Source organism: Geotrypetes seraphini, chromosome 3 (assembly GCF_902459505.1).
Source record: "Geotrypetes seraphini chromosome 3, aGeoSer1.1, whole genome shotgun sequence".
Classification (NCBI taxonomy): domain Eukaryota; kingdom Metazoa; phylum Chordata; class Amphibia; order Gymnophiona; family Dermophiidae; genus Geotrypetes; species Geotrypetes seraphini.
The window spans coordinates 225,135,420-225,152,872 of NC_047086.1; the positions used below are offsets into that span (position 1 = coordinate 225,135,420).

The window sequence follows — 17,453 nt, forward strand, 5'->3', positions numbered from 1 at the left end:
GAAGTCTTTGAAGACTTTTCTTGGACAGACTTAAATAGACCGAGTTGCAGTAGTCGAGCCTCAAAAGAATGATTGATTGAACAAGGACATCAAAATGTTGTTGGTGGAAACAGGAACTTACTTTCCTCAACATATGTAGGCTAAAAAAGCATTTTTTTTAAACTAGAGAGTTAAGATGATCAGTAAATGAAAGTGTTGAGTCCTTCTGACGCAGCTTCCTTTTTCCACAGAGGCAGAGTGCATCAGAAGGAAGGCTGTGGGGCCAGCGCAAGCAGCATGTATCAGTCAGGCTGCTCACTGCTGGTGATGATTGGCCCTTTAAAGATACACAGAAGGAGTGTTTTAGGGACTTTTTAACTTGTGGGACTTGGGGATCCCTTCCAGCTACCTTTTAGATGTGCTGGGCCTGAGCCCAAAGTGGACCCAGGCCCAACCGTGGCTACGCCACTGATTGTGACAGCATGAGGGAAACCTCTGCTTGCCCTGGGATTTGTAGCATGGACAGTTGCTACTATTTAGGTTTCTGTCAGGTACCTGTGACCTGAATTGGCCACTGTTGGAAACAGGATATTGAACTAGATGGTCCATTGGTCTGACTCAGTATGGCTATTCTTATGTTCTTATCTATATATGTATGTGCATGTATGTATGTATATGTATGTGTGTGCATGTAAGCATGTGTGTGTGTGTATGGGAGGTGCTTATGACTTTAAAGGGGTGGGGGTGAAATAAGTTGGAAGTGGTATGAGGTACCTGAAGCTCCATGGTTTCAGTGTGAGGATTCTTGATGAGGAAGGAGAATGTGTCATCCCAGTCTGGAGAATCTGTTTTGAGGCAAATCTGAGAAAAAAAAGAAAATTATCAGCTGGATGATATGAAACTCCCTATTGTCCTTTATTCTGAATGTAACTCGCTTTGGACTACTACTGGAAAGATGTGAGGTAAATGCAAATCATAAATAAATAAAAATCATCCCAGAGCCAAGATACACAGCAAGAGCTCCTGTACTGGACAGAAATACAGTAACTCACTTTACTCTTCTGTGACACTTTCCTCACAGACACTTCAGCCATGGGACTAGGAGGCTTGCCACCCTTCCGCAACTGGTTTAACAAAAGAAACAATGACGACAATTCATGAGCCTGAGGTATGTGAGCCAGAAAGGGATAGTGACAAAGATAAACAGGAAGAAAAGAGAGTAGTATGACATGTCTGAGCACTCACAGGCAGCTCAGAGGCCTGGTCCAGGTACACGGACAGGATGGCTGCTGACAATTCCTCACTGTTCCGAGCCTGTGTGAGGCCATTTATCATCAGAACCTAGAAAAGGAGGGAGAGGGCCTATCAGTGCTGGGGTCGCAAATCCCACTGGTCAGGCAGGCAGCAATGGAACTAACCACAGTAAGCTCTGTGCAGTTTAATGGCAGGCTGTGGGCACATTTGTGGGTAAAGCTTAGTAAGCAATGCAGAAGGATGTCTGTACAGAAAACAAAAGTGGCACAAATGTTGGCACAACCATTTAAATCATATGATAATGAAGAAAGTAGCAATTACCCTTGGGGTGATGGCTTTCATTAAACCTAAGAGACAAATGAATATTAAGTGTCGTCTGTGGCTGTATTTAATATTCACACCCCTGTGAGGAGACAAAATCTTTTTCTCCTGCTGCTGGGCTTGGTGGACATATGTGAGGGTCTGGAGGTGAGTTTCTGCTATGGAAAGATGGGAGGGCAGACCACTTGGCTCGCTACATCTTGTTAAAAATTATTAGGGATTGGGAGGGGAGCCACTTGTTAATTTGGGACTGGGGAAGCACTTCTTGCTCACCTACTTCACTTTGGATGAAGAATCACATGTGAATCATTTTGATATAGAGCCACACATTATATGCAAGTTCTTTCTCTGTCCCTACTGTGCTCACAAATTATTAGGGATTGGGAGGGAGGCCACTTGGTATCTTGGGGGTGGGGAAGCACTTCTCATTCATCTACCTTACTTTGTTTTAAATCTTTATTCATTTTCAATTGTTACATCAAGTGAATTACATAAACTCAATAAAAATTTATATATACATACTTGATAATCTCATCTATTAATATTTGATTTAACTTTTTAATATTTCAGAAATCTAAAATTATATATTTTTAGTTAATATAATAATATCCCATCCCCTCCCCCCTCCCTTCAGAACCTCATTACATGAATAAAGTTTTAATACAATCCCCCCCCTTCCCTTCTTATCAAATTCTAAACATGGGAAAATTAATCATTCTTTACAATATTCAGTTAATGGTCTCCATATTTTTTGAAATTTACTTATATATCCCTTTTGTGTTGCTATAGTGAGTTCCATTTTGTATATATGGCATACTGAGTTCCACCAGAATGTATAATTTAATCTGTCATGTTTTTTCCAATTATATGTGATTTGTTGTATTGCTATTCCAGTTAAAATAAAAAGAAGTTTGTTATTGTTTGATGATATTTGACTTCTTGCTCTCATTGTTGTTCCAAATAATATAGTATCATATGTCAAGGCTACTGGATTTTCTAACATCCTATTAATTTGGGGCCAAATTGATTTCCAGAATGTTAAAATGAATGGACAAAAGAATAAAAGATGGTCTAATGTCCCAATTTCAACATGACAGTGCCAGCATCTATTAGATTTAGAGCTATCAATTCTATGTAAACGTGTAGGGGTCCATAAAGCTCTATGTAAAAGAAAAAACCAAGTTTGTCTCATAGATGCTGACACCGTACATTTTAACCTCCAAGACCAAAGTCGTGGCCATTGAGATGCACTAATTTGGTGCTTTATCTCAATGCTCCAAATGTCTCTAAGACCATTTTTTGGTGTTTTATTTATATAATCGGATATTAATTTATACCACTGTGCAGCTTCATGACCTGTTGAATTAATCTGGAAACACAGGAATTCCAAACTGTGATAATTAGTAAGATTTTTCCATTCAGGGAACCCTACCTGAATGGATTGCTTCAATTGCAACCATTTAAAATATTGTGTTTTTTTAAGATCAAATTTATGTTGCAATTGTGAAAACTCCAGCAACTTTCCATTTTTTATTATATCATCTAAAATACGAATACCTGCTATCATCCAGTCTTTCCAGATTATTTTGAAACCGCCTATTTTGATCTTGGGGTTTAGCCAAATCGTTTGAGTTGTTGATTTATTAATTGGAATAGGAGTTAGATTACTTATATACCTTAAAGTTTTCCATGTATCCATAAGTATTTTATGTTCTTTGTATAGCCCTGGCATTTTGATACTAATTACATGACTAAGACGTAAAGGAAACATGAGTCTCCATTCTAGCCAGAACCAGTCTGGAATATTATCAGTGGGTTCTGGGAGGATCCAATACATACCTTGACGTAATATATAGGCTTGATGATACCTATAAAAGTTGGGAAAATTTACCCCACCCTCCGCAATTGATTTTTGCAATGACACTAAAGCAATTCTGGGGGTTTTCCCGAGCCAAATAAATTTTGTCAATATCCTATTTAACTTTGTATAAAAAGAATCTTGGAAGAAAACTGGTATCATACCCATTTGATAACAAACTACAGGCAAGATCATCATTTTAACTGTTTGTACTCTTCCCCACCAAGATAAATGCAATGGATTCCAATGATCACACATCTCAGTCACTTTTTGTAATAAACATTTTTCATTAATTTTCATTGTGTCATCCAAATTTTTTGTTATCCAAATTCCAAGATATTTAATTGCTTCCTCCTTCCAAACAAAAGAGAATGTATCAAATAAACCTTTTATACAATGTACATTTAATGGAAGTATTTCTGATTTGTTCCAATTTATCTTATATCCAGAAAATTTTCCAAATTTTTCAATTAGCTCAAGTAAATGTGGAATGGTAGATTCTGGATTCCTCAAATATAATAATAAATCATCAGCATAAGCTGATATTTTGTATTCTTTATCTGAATGAGGTATACCCTGTATCTCCTTCATTTGTTGGATTGCTATTATTAAGGGTTCTAAAACTATATCAAACAATAAAGGAGACAATGGACAACCTTGTCTAACTCCTCTCTGTAGATTAAATTTTTCTGAAAACGTATTATTAATATATAATCTAGCAGAAGGGGAGCTATATAATGTTTGTATCATTTGTATGAATCCAGGACCTATATCAAACCATTCCATTGCTTGATACATAAAAGTCCATTCTACTCTATCAAAAGCCTTTTCTGCATCTAGAGAAATAGCAAAAGTAGGCTCATTCATTTGTTTTGATAGGTATAACATATGGAATGCCAATCTGGTATTATGAGATGAATGTCTTTGAGCTACGAATCCTGTTTGATGCATACCTATAATATGTGGGAGAGCTTTAGCCAATCTTAAAGCTAATATTTTTGCTAATATTTTACCATCTACATTTATTAAAGATATTGGCCTATAGTTTGAAACCAAAGTGGGGTCTTTATTTGGCTTTGGTAAAACGATAGTTAATGATTCTGCTATAGTGCCATTTGTTGAACCTTTATTAAATTGGTATTGATAAAGATTTAGTAAATAGGGTAACAAAAATTTTTGAAATGTTTTATAGAATTCTATCGTATATCCATCACCACCTGGAGCGGATCCAACTCTAAGGGATTTTAAAGCTGTTTCTAATTCTTTTAGTGATATTGGTTCATCCATACTTCGTTTTATATGTTCAGGAATCTTTGGACCCTCTAACATTTGTAAAAATTCTAAACCTTCTTTTTTTTTATTTGAATAAGTCTTAGAAGAATAAAGGGATCTATAAAATTTTAAAAATTGTTTTAAAATAGAATCAATATTTGTAAATGTTTCACCATTTTCATCTTTTATTGCAATTAATTTTGTTTTCCTTTTTTTTGCTTTAAGGTAATTTGCCAATATTCTTCCTGCTTTATTTGAGTTTCCATAATACAATGTTTGTTGAGAAAATAAATCTTTCCTGATCAATTTAGATGAAATCTCATTATATTTCCATTTAAGTTTCAATAATGCTTGTTGTATAGAATATTCCCATTTTTCTGTTAGTTTTATTTCTAAATTTTTTATCTCATTTTCTAAATTTATAAATTCTTTTTTGATCTGTTGTTTAAGATAAGCCGAATATGAAATTATTTGACCTCTCATTGATGCTTTAAAAGCATCCCATAATATTTCCTTAGAAACTTCATCATTATCATTTAATTGAAAATATTCTTTCATTTTTATTTGAAGATTTTCAACAAAGGTTGTTTCAACAAGCAAGGTATTATCAAACTTCCAGAATGGTCTATTTATATATTGATCTGCAATTTTAATTTTAATCCAGACCCCACCATGATCAGATAAAATGATTGGATCAATGGCAGCTTGTGATACCTGATGTGTCAAATTCTTTGAAGTAAAAATATAATCTATTCTAGAAAAAGAATTGTGAACATGAGAACAGAAAGAAAATTCTCGTCCATTAAAATGAAGTATTCGCCAAATATCCATCAAATCACAAGAGTGTATCAAATTATCTAGACCCATAGATTTCATATATCTACTTGGGTTTTTATCCAACAGAGGATCCATAACAGCATTAAAATCCCCAGCTACTATTAAATTAGAAGTAGCCAGTGGTAATATCATTTGTTGAATAGACTTAAAAAATTCATTTTGGTTCGAATTAGGGGCGTATATATTAATTAACGTCATGGTAGTATTTCCCATTTTCATTTCCACATTTACCCATCTTCCATTAGTATCCGATGCTCTCAATCTAAATGATGCATTACATTTTTTATTTACTAGAATAGCAACACCTGCTTTTTTTCCTATTGCTTGTGAGAAAAAACATTGTTTGACCCAGCCCCCTTCTAACTTTTTTGATTCAATGTCTGAGAGGTGGGTCTCTTGAATGAAGCATATATCAGCATCTTGCCTCTTCAAAAATAGTAAAGCTTTTTTCCTTTTTATTATATGATTTAGACCATTAACATTCAATGATAAAATCTTAATTTCCATTTAAAATGTTAAAGTACCTTTCTTTAAAGTATAGACGTTGAATAATAGTATTTATTAATTTATCCCATTTTATTAAATTTTTTATATTATCCCTTTCCCTATCCTTACCCATTTTTATATTAAATTTTACCAACCCTTTTCCTCCCTCCCTACCCCATTTAAATACGAAAACTTGGATACGCATGTAATGGTTAGGTATAAATTAACTCCCCAAGCTATTACTCAAATTAACTATATTTACTACAATTAATTGTCCCTTCTATTCATTTTAAGTATAAAATTCCAGAATCTATATTAGTAATATATAGGATTTGTAATGAAATTATAACAGTATTTGTGTATTTTATTATATATATATATAATATATACATATGTATATCTTCACATACCCATATAAATACATACATGCATTCATACATATCTGTTTGAACCTTATGAGATTCTTAAATTGAATACAAAGAGAACCCATAAAACAAAATAACAATATTAACATTTACATATTTAAAGATAAGAATTGCATCAAAATCTTCAGAAAAAATTAAAGATTTTATAAGTTAATAAGTTGCCATGACTCTTCTTCTGCGATGGTCTTCTTTCCATGTGTTTCTTCCCACGTCGCATTGCCCCTATCACAGTTTCCATCTTGAATTGCTGCTCTAAGGAAGTCCCCCCGGATGAGGCCTTCAGTGACAGTGTAATTTCCTCCATTGTGGAAAAACTGCAGTTATTGAAAGTCGGAGTGTGTTGGCGCCGCTGTAATTGGGGCAGATAGGGGATTTCTGTTCTGTTGTTAATACGTTCACCGGCATTAGGCCTTGGAGAGAAACCGGGCTGATGGACGGCGGGACTCTGGAGCAAAGCCCTCCGATCTCGGGCTGTGCAGGTGATGACCAAATCGTCGCCATCAAAGTCTAGTGTGTAGGAGACAGGCAGAGGCAGTGGAAAGCAATGCATCAATCACTGATTGTTGAAGTTAGACACCGGGGAAACGGAGGCGGACATCGATGGGGGCAATAACATAACTTTCCCCATGCCGGAGAATCTGCACGCCACACGAGACAGCATCCCGCCTGTCCGCTCCGCCCCTGCTCGTCGCCACCCAGGATATCCACGTCCCTCGATCTTTGCCATTGCTGTCGCCGCTATTAAAATGTTAAAAACAGCCTTTCAGCCGCCACCAACCTTCGACCTCGACAACAGCAGGGTCACTCCCATCAGCCAACACAAAGTCCACCAATCCATAAGTGTAGACTCCACAGTCGCCTTATCCAATCTCATTAAGTTTTTATTTATAAGTTTATATTCTTCATTTTGAATGGAGGAGTTTCTTTCTTCGCTAAGCAACGCCCCTTGCACTATCCCAACCAATCAGCAGATAGTGTACTCTAATGTCAATGAGTTATAAAGCAGAGATCTGCGTCAGAACTTCAAACGGAAGTCTTCCAGCCTCGTGACATCTCCTGTAAGTTTGTTTTGTTACATATTGTAGAATCTTATTATGAAAATTAGATAAGAATTTTGACTTTAAGTTGACTCGAGTGAAGTGTTCTTTCCTTGTTACTTTACAAGAACATTCTATGTAATTCAAATGTAATTCCATCCTCGTGGATTTTCGTCCGTTGTGTCAGAAGTTTTAAAATTTAAGTTTCAACTGTAAAATTTTTGTATGTCATTTTCCATCCAAAGTCAAAATATATAAATTATATAGAAATTAAAATTTAATATGATATGTTCACTTACTCTTAAGAAGACATAGGTTGTTCATTTTGCTCTATGAAATCCTGTAGTTTTTTGGGGTCTGAGAAATTTTGGGTTGTATTATTAATAGTTATTTTCATTATCGCCGGATATAAAAGACCATATCTAGCCCCCATTGATTTTAATTGTGGTCTCATGGCCAAGAATTGTTTTCTTTTCATTGCAGTTTCTTTTGCGAAGTCAGGAACGATATGTATTAATGCGTCTTGACATTTTAAATTTTTATTTTCTTTGGCTAGTTGGCAGATTTCTACTGCTTGTTGATGTCTGAGCAGTTTGAAAATTAAAGTTCTTGGACCCAGTTGTGAATTTTTCCTATGGGTTGGAATCCGGTGTGCTCTTTCAATTTCTAAAGCTGTTTTGAATTTCAAGGGGAGCACTTTAGGTAAAAATTGCTGTAAGAAGGTAATAGGGTCATTTCTTTCTACTCCTTCCGGCATCCCGATAATACGTAAATTATTTCTACGTTCACGATTTCGGCTGTCTTCAAGATCCCTTTTTATTTCTGTTACCTCTTTCCATAATGTTTTATTTTGTCTCATTTCAATATTTATTTGTTCTGAGTTTTCCTCCAGAATATTTATTCTGTTTTCTGTTACCTCTACTCTTTTGGTGAGTAATGCCGCATCGTCTATTGCCTTTTGCAATTTTTTATTGCTATCTAGAACAATTTCTTTTATTTGTCTTAATTCCTCCATAACGTCGGGGCTTTCATCTGATGGTAGCGGTATAGTCGAGGGAGGAGTAGAGGGTTCCGGTTTTGATCTTTTGTTACTTCCTATTCCAGATCCTCCAGCCTTCGGTTCTCCTTTACTATGTTTGTTAGATGCCATATTAAGTTGTTAAATCCTTTTTTTTTTTCTTATTAAAGTTTGGCTATTTTGTAGTTTTCTATAATTTGGCTTGTTTACACGGAGCTAGTCGTTCACCCGACCATTTGAGTTTGCGTCCAAGCCACGCCCCCCCATCTACCTTACTTTGGATGAAGAATCACAGGTGAACCATGTTGGCATTGAGCTACCTACACTAATACTAGCACTTTATACTACCTCAGACCTGAAGTTGCCTGGAACAACCTGCCTGAATCATACGCCAGGCTCCATCTCTGGCAGTATTCAAATCAAGGCTCAAAGCCCACTTTTTGAAGCTGCGTTTAGGTCCTAACCCTTCCAACTTGTGATACACTATACCTGTTTCTCATTCCCTCTGTAGCCCCTACCCTCTCTCCCTCTTCATCCCTTTATATTTCCCTTCATGAGCAGCATCTATTGATTCGCCCTTTGTCCTATGTGTCTGTCATAATTAGATTGTAAGCTCTTTTGAGCAGGGAGCGTCTCTTGTGTGTTTAATGTACAGCACTGCATGCATCTGGTAGCGCTACAGAAATAATAAATAGTAGTAGTACGTTGGATTTCCAACACTAAAAAAAACTCATTTTATTCACTGTACCTCAGCAATGACTGGTCCATTATCAGTAAAGAAACCAATCCCCATTCAGTATTCAGAACTGAACAGTGATTGGTTCCTTTACTGTTAGTGAATAAGTCAATCTACAGTCAGTGTTCAATTGAATTAAATTTATAACAACATTTGTATTCCATACCACACCCTTCAAAGAAATCTATTCAAAGTTGCAAGTTGACAAAGGTAACAGTGAATGGACCAGTCACTGCTGAGGTGCATGAATAAATAAATAGTAATTTGCATGAAATTAGTGTATGGCATCAATTCAGGAGTAAAATTTGTTTTAGGCATGTGTGAGGGAAATACCGAAATCTCAGTGCAGTTTTAACACACATCTTATTTCATCAAACCCTTCTATGAGGGGCTCAGAGATCTTCTCTACCTTGCATCTAACCCCTTGTGCACAAACCCTGACTCCACAGTGAAAGAACAGAGAATCCCAATCAAACCTTATGCAATCATCTACAATTATTCCCTAAAATAAACTGGCTCTTACCCTGAGGAGGGCGCGTTACTTTCTTGTAGAGAAAAGAATTGGCACTGATATAAGTCCATGCCCCCCCTCAAACACACCCACCCACCCACCAGTGATAGGACAGCATGTCTCTTCAAACAGCTGTGAAAGAACAGGTGGACTATTGTTACCTGCTCCAGCTCTGCAGCATTGCTGACGGCAGACAGGCACTCCAGTTTCACATGCAGGCGGCCCGACTTCACTTCCTGAAGAGGAAGCCACTGTACCCAAGGACAGAAGGGGAGAGTAGAATAACTCAGGTTAATGTCTGTCTGCTCAGTTACAATGTTAATGTATAGAAGGTTACAATCCACTCTCTTACTTCATCTATGAATTTGCTGTTCAGGAGGCGAGGGAGGCTGATTTTACACCTGAGGAAAAACCACACATATCAATCATCAGCAAAGTTTTTTAAAAATCTATTTTTATTTAGTTCACTGTATAGGGTTACCATATAGCTCCAGAAAAAAAGAGGATGGATTGAGACATCCAGGTTTTATTTCCACACTAATCCTTATGACCCAGGGCAAATCACTTAATCCCCCCATTACCCCAGGTACATTTATAGATGGTGAGCCCACTAGGACAGGGAAAAATGCTTGAGTACCTGAATAAATTAATGTAAGCTGTTCTGAGTTCCCCTTGGAGAATAGTATAGAAAATGTAATAAATAAATAAATCTTATTTTCATTGAATGCAATGGAAGTAAAACCCAGATGTCTCAATCCATTCTCCTTTTTTATGGAGCCATATGGTAGCTCTAATGCCCACAGCTTTTCAGTGGAGAGTCAGGGGACTCAAAGCAAATTACATTCATTCCTATCTTGTGGCACCTGTTTCATGGCTTGGGAAAGAAGGTAGAGCTCTCTCCACAGGATCCTGGGATGCTGTAAAATTTTCACCCCCATGATGGTGAGTGAGAGTTACATCCCCAAAAACCACATACAGTCTGTGGGAACAGGAACCAGATGAAAGGATTCTAAAAACAAACTTCAGAAAAACTAAAATGGCTACAGAGGATCTAGAATCAGAAATATTGAAGAACTAAGGCCGGTACTGGGCAGACTTGCACGGTCTGTGTTTGTATATGGCCGTTTGGGGGAGGATGGGCTGGGGAGGGCTTCAATGGCTGGGAGGGTGTAGATGGGAGGGCTGGGAGGGTGAGCTTTGACAGAGACTTCAGTAGTTGGAACCTAAGAACAGTACTATGAAGAGCTTTGGATTCTTGCCCAGAAATAGCTAAGAAGAAGAAAAAACAACAACAACTAATTTTTAGATTGAATCAGGTTGGGCAGACCAAATGGACCTTTCGGGTCTTTATCTGCCGTCATCTACTATGTTACTATGCACAGGACCACTGCACTAGCCATTAGGCTACTCCTCCCAGTGCCAGCCATAGGTATCACATGGAGTGACAGGGTTGTGCTGATTGCAGGGTATCACAGTCCTGGGTAGACGAGGGGCAGTGCCAGCTTCAGATATCACACAGCACTAGTAAGGGGGGAGGGGAGATGTTAGTTCCAGATATCATACAGCACTGGTAGAGTTACCATACATATGGGGAACCCCAGACATGTTCTCTTTTTAGAGGACTGTCTGGGTGTCCAGACTTTTTTTTTTTTTTTTTAAAAAGGGGGGATTCTGACTGGGTTTAGTTGGCTCTCCCGACTCCCTCATCTACCTCCTCCCCGGCTGCTGTAATTCAATTTTCAGGCAGCCAGCAGCAGCAACAGCAGCAAGGTGAGCCTGCTGCCTCTGGCCTGCCCCAGAAGCCGCCTTTCTGCAGGTCCAACTTAGGTGGAAACAGGAAGTCGCTACAGAGAGGTGACTCACCTTGTTGCTGCTGCCGGCTTCAGAAGATTTAATTACAGTGGCCAGGGTGGAGGTAGATCGGGGAGTTGGGAGCTAGAGAGAGAGGTCAGAGGAGGGAGGGCTGAAGAATCAACATCGCTAATCAGGAGATAAGGGGAGGGGGCTTGAGAAACAGCATAGAAGGAGGGCTGGAGAAGCATTATGGAAAGGAGGGAGTGCTGGAGAAAAGAGCATGGAGTAGGGTAATGCTGGATGGAAGGGGAGAGAAAAGAAACAGCAGGAGAGGAGTTTGGAAGGAGAGAGAGAGAAAGAAGCACTCACAGGAGAGGGGGGTTTAGAAAAAGAGAGCGAGCAAGAGAAGCATCCATGGGAAAGGAGGGTTGGAGAGAGGGCGAGGGAACCACTAAAAGGATACAGAGGATGGGAAGGGAGACCAAGGAAATGGGTGAAAAGTGTGGGGGAGGCACTGGGCAGAGTGTGGGCAAGGCTATGGGTGGAGTGAAGGCAGGGTCATATGTCTTCTTTTTTGTCCAGAAATACGGTAACCCTAAAAACTGGGAAAGAGGAAGTACCAGATGCAGATATCACATGGAAGGACAGGGTAATGCTGCAGGTATCACAGAGAAGGGGCAGTGCCATCTGCAGATTTTACATAGCATAGGGAGAAGCAGTGATTGCTGGGTTATATTTGTATCCCAGAACTGAGGAAAGGATATGAAGGCAAGGAAAACATGAGCATAATGAACTGGAATTGCTTGCCATTAAATCTTCCTACTAACCAACCTGCCCAGGAAATCATCTTTGTCAATGTCCTTATCAAAGAGCTCAAACTCCACCTCTTGACCTGGAACTTGATTTACGATGACCTGGAAAAGGAAGCATAGCCTTGACTTGGAGGTAGTGGGAGGAGGCCTAGCCCTGTGCCCCTTCCTTTACCTCTTGAACACATATATTGTACAATAACAATTCCCTGCTTGTGACGTCTGTGACAAACAAGCCACAGATTATAATGGATCCCACAGCTACACAACCTATAAGTCAAGACTTGAGTATAAGCTGAGACCCCCCCATTTTTAGGTCATTTTTTGGTCCCAAAATCTCAGTTAATATTCGAGTATTTACAGTATTTAAACATCTCTATCATTGCTCCCCTCTCCTGCCTTTCCTCCAAAGTATATATATTGAGATTGTTAAGTCTGTCCCCATACGTCTTATGACAGAGACCACACACCATTTTTTATGACAGAGACCACACACCTCTGGACTGAATCCATCCATTTTATATATATATATATTTTTTGAAGGTGTGGTCTCCAGAACTGCACACAGTATTCTAAATGAGGTCTCACCAGAGTCTTATATAGGGGCATCTTTTGATGCATGTTTCATCTCTTTCTATTTACTTTTTGGAGCATACACTTATTTTGTATAATTCTTTCCAACTTTCTATGTTGAGTTAGACAGGATAAAAAGGTGCTTATGAAGCAGTGGCATAGCCAGACAACCTGTTTTGGGTGGGCCTGAGCCCACAGTGGGCGGGAATCGCTTTCCCTCCCTTCCGAACTCCCAGCCCATGCAGCCTTTCACGTCCCCTCCCTTCCCACCCACTCCCAGCCTGTGCAGCAAGAAATAGTAAGAAGAAGAACCCCTCCCCCACAAATTTTTAGATTGAATCAGGTTGGGCAGACTGGATGGACCATTTGGGTCTTTATCTGCCGTCATCTACTATGTTTATGTTTCCTTAAATAAGATATGGATAACTTTACTTTTAACAGTAGCTCTCGCACCAGATAAAAACTGGTTGCTGAGACTTTTCTTTAAAAATAAACAAAAATAATTTTTAGGTTGTAAAATACAGATGTTTCCAGATTTGGTCAAGGAGACCCAGCGAAGGAGACGTGAATTTTTGTTAAGGAAACCTAGTGTTGTGGCTCTAGGGGCTACATTTTATTTGCGACATCCATGAAAATGTGTAATTAATTATCGTTCACATAAATTTGTCTTCTTTGAGCCATCTCATCTGACAACCTTTCTATCAACTTCATGTTTGGAGAAAGATGGAACATGAGTGCTTAGTTTAAGAAAGGGTGTATTATTTCAGGCTACTAGTATATTTTTCTAATTTAATTTTTCTTATTATTATTTGCCCATCATCTACCTTGGATCCCATTTGAGGACTTGAGTAGAGATTAAGCTTATATTTGATGTTCTTGATGTTTTATAATGTTTAATTACTAATTTTCTTGCTCGATTTCCTTTCTGTACAAGTTATGCTTGATTATATTGAAAATTCAATAAACATATATATACAAATAAGATATGGATCTTACTGAAACAGTGTATATCGAATCTAGAGGCCTGGATTCCAATCCCACTACTAACACCAGCCTCACCCTGTGGCCTACAGTAAATCACTATACATTATTCCTTCCTTCAGAACCTGCAATGTGACATTTCAATGACACTAATGCCCCAAAGAGAGGTCAAGCTCACCTCATACACCTCTTGCCATTTGGGATTCAGTTCCTCTTTGATGACCCTGCTGCGGAAAGTTTTCCCACCAATTTTGATCACGGTGTACGGGTCTGACTTCCCCTTCCTCATCATGAAGTTATCTTTGGCGATCAGGTTCTCTGCCTCCAGCAGGTGAATCCGCACTGCCTGCTGAGGAGAAAGACTTCCGTCACAGAGGCCAGGAAATGAACAATGCATCAATCACAATAGTGAATGGATTTCCAGTGGTTGTGAGATATATGCATGTCAGACTTGTGAAACTGAATAGGTACTGCTAGGAGAAGGTCTCCTTCCTTTAAGTTAAGTGATAGTGCACATGTGCTATGTTGGGCCAACATCTGTGAGGGAAGCCCATGTGTGTATCTATGTGTGTGTGAAATTTGATTGTTGCCTCCTGTGCTGTACAGTACTGTTCAGTATACAGCAGCCTTGAAAACGTCTAGTGTCAAAAGATCCAGTTCTCACAATACCTCGTCTCTAAAATGGGCACCAGGCCTGGCTTTGGTGGGTTTGGGTTCCGCATCTACACTGCTGCCAATATATGCCTTCTCAGCAGCATCCCCCGAGGATTCAGTGAATGAGCAGGGCTGGGGGGTGAAACAGACTTCAGGAGCATCTAGATACAGAATCTGGAAGAGCCAAATGAGAGAGGGCATGTAACTCACCATGAATCTGAAAATGGAGGAGCCCTGTCCAGAAGATGCAGAGGTCAATACAGAGTTTGCCATAAGTTGTAGAGGTTATAGGTAAGTGATGCAGAACATGGTTTTATGTGTCTCCAAGGAATACGAACAGGAGAATCTGCCTTCACAACTGTGAACAGCAAAAAACAATAAAAGTGACCAATGGTGTTCAGTCTCTTTTTATTGTGATTGACTCGACACGATCGAGGGGCCTGCCTCAGGAGTCTTATAATTAAGTCATTTTGGCACGGACAACAGCACACGTTGGTTCTTCAAGCTAGCAGTTCAGTCGTATATGCAGGTTTTACATTCCATGATGAGTAAAAGAGCATTGTGATTTTGTTTAACACAACTTAATTATAAGACTCCTAAGGCAGGCCCCTTGTGGGCCGAAACACGATCGTATCGAGTCAATTACAATAAAAAGAGACGGAACACCATTGGTCACCTTTGTTGTTGTTTTATGTTTCTCCAAAACAGACCCGTATGCAAAACTCAAATTCATAGACCCAGTGCTGAGGGAATCCTGTCTGCTATAACCCACTCTCATTTCAGTCAGCAGAGGCCAGTGTGCTCATGATCCAGCCAGATTTAAATGGCTAGAGGAAGACTGGCATACTTTCTTTCTTTTTTTTCCCAATAAATTTTATTAAATTTTTCATGCAATAACAAGGTAAAACTCAAACTAACATACTGAAATACAAAAAAGCATAGTCAAAAGAATACACAAGTCTCATTCAGTCATCCCCATACTACCTAACCCCACCCACCCAGTTACACAAACTGACCATCTAATATAGAGTATACTCCATTCCAGTGTGTCATATACCAAAAGGAATCAAGCATTTAACAAATGGCTGTGTGCCCTGGGTGTCAAAGTTAACCAAAAAGGCTCCCAGCGAGATCAAAACGCTCGCCCAGGCAATGTGTCCATAGAGGTCAGTAGTAATCGTTCCATAGAGGCCTGCTGCAGCATCAACATACGACATTGAGCAACTGTGGGAGAATCCGGGGAAATCCAACATTGCAGTATCACTTTCTTTCCCAGCAAAACAGCACGGTCCAAGAAGCTCTGAAAACCTTTCGGGGAGGATCTAGGAAGAGACTCCAGTGTAAACAACATAACCAGGCTAAACGCAAAATTGCGGTGCCACATTGCTACAATATGCTGATGAACTTGTTTCCAAAACTCTTGCACCTGTATACAGGACCAAAACTGTTGACCAAGAGCTGCTGTAGAATGCTGACACTTAAGACATTGATCTGATGTACACATTTTAGCCTTATAAAGATAAGACGGGGACCTATATAGTCATAACAAAAACTTATACAGTACTCCCCTGAAATTCACGGGGGTTCCATTCCAGGAACCTCTGTGAATTTCGAAAAAACGTGAATGCAGGGGAGGAAGGAGAGGGCAGCTGGAGTGCCGGTGGGTGAAGAAAATCACTTGCGGTCTGCTACGACCGCCTCTTCTTGTAGTAAAGTCAGGCTATACCAATCAGGAGCTGCTTTGACACGCAGCTCCTGATTGGTGTAGCCCGACTGTACTACAGGAAGAGGCAGTTGGAGCAGACCACAAATGAGCGTGTATGGGATTTGCAACCTGCAAATTTGCAGGGGAACACTGTAGTTCAAGGGTAGGCAATTCCGATCCTCGAAAGCCGGAGCCAGGTCAGGTTTTCAGGATATCAACAATGAATATGTATGAGATGGATTTGCATGCACTGCCTCCTTGAGATGCAAATCTATCTCATGCATATTTATTGTGGATATCCTGAAAACCTGACCTGGCTCTGGCTCTTGAGGACCAGAATTGCCTACCCCTGCTGTAGTTCATTTCAATCAAGATCACTCTAGACCAGGGGTAGGCTATTCCGGTCCGCGAGAGCTGGAGCCAGGTCAGGTTTTCAGGATATCCAAAATAAATATGTATGAGATAGATTTGCATCTCAAGGAGGCAGTGCATGCAAATCCATCTCATATATATTCATTGTGGATATCCTGAAAACCTGACCTGGCTCCGGTTCTCAAGGACTGGAATTGCCTACCCCTGCTCTAGACATCAGATGAACTGCTCGATGAAGTCCTCCCTTGATCATTTGGTTGGTTACCACACAGGGCAGATCCAATGACCATTCGTCTGCATAATGATCGCACTGTAGTTCACCTAAACTCTCCTGAAGATGACAATGATGGAACCTCAAGGGGATCTGCACCTGTGCTGACAAACATAAGGCCTCAGAGAGACTCCATTCGCCTGTAAGTAAGTCATTCCTGAGGCAATGAACGAATGTAGGACAGCTGAGTAAAAGAGAACCAATTTTGAGCTGTCCAATGGTGCTCCCGTTTAAGTTCATCCCACGATTTCAAGGAACCATTTGAATGCACAACTTGAAAAATATATTGAATATTTGTGTCTTTCCATACTGAAGAAGTCTCTATTGCCCTGCAGTGGCAAATATGGTGTCACAGTAGAGGAAATGTGAAGTTGCTTACACAGGAGCCGCCACAACCGTCTCAGTGGCAACAGCAGCAGGTCCCTCACTGAAGTGACCTTCGGAGGCATGCATATAGTGTGGAGCAATCAGCTGAAATGAAAGAGGTCACAAAGAGACAATTCCTAGTTGGTAGCTGAAAAGTGTCTGGTGCTCCTAAACCAGGGGTGTCCAATGTCGGT

General features: G+C 39.5%; 1 protein-coding gene across 2 annotated transcripts in view; it reads right to left on the minus strand.

The window, feature by feature from the left end:
* Positions 1 to 17,453, minus strand: part of ESYT1 (extended synaptotagmin 1) — a 141,122-nt gene that overhangs the window by 27,620 nt on the left and 96,049 nt on the right. The window contains exons 17-24 of one of the 2 annotated variants that reach the window (XM_033937188.1): positions 14,561 to 14,719; positions 14,070 to 14,237; positions 12,360 to 12,442; positions 10,087 to 10,135; positions 9,896 to 9,985; positions 1,225 to 1,320; positions 1,032 to 1,103; positions 754 to 840 (exon numbers count right to left, since the gene is read on the minus strand). In XM_033937188.1, coding sequence (XP_033793079.1) covers positions 754 to 840; positions 1,032 to 1,103; positions 1,225 to 1,320; positions 9,896 to 9,985; positions 10,087 to 10,135; positions 12,360 to 12,442; positions 14,070 to 14,237; positions 14,561 to 14,719 — 804 coding nt within the window. Of the gene's footprint in view, positions 1 to 753; positions 841 to 1,031; positions 1,104 to 1,224; positions 1,321 to 9,895; positions 9,986 to 10,086; positions 10,136 to 12,359; positions 12,443 to 14,069; positions 14,241 to 14,560; positions 14,720 to 17,453 lie in introns of both variants that reach the window. The other variant, XM_033937187.1, reaches the window with a different exon arrangement.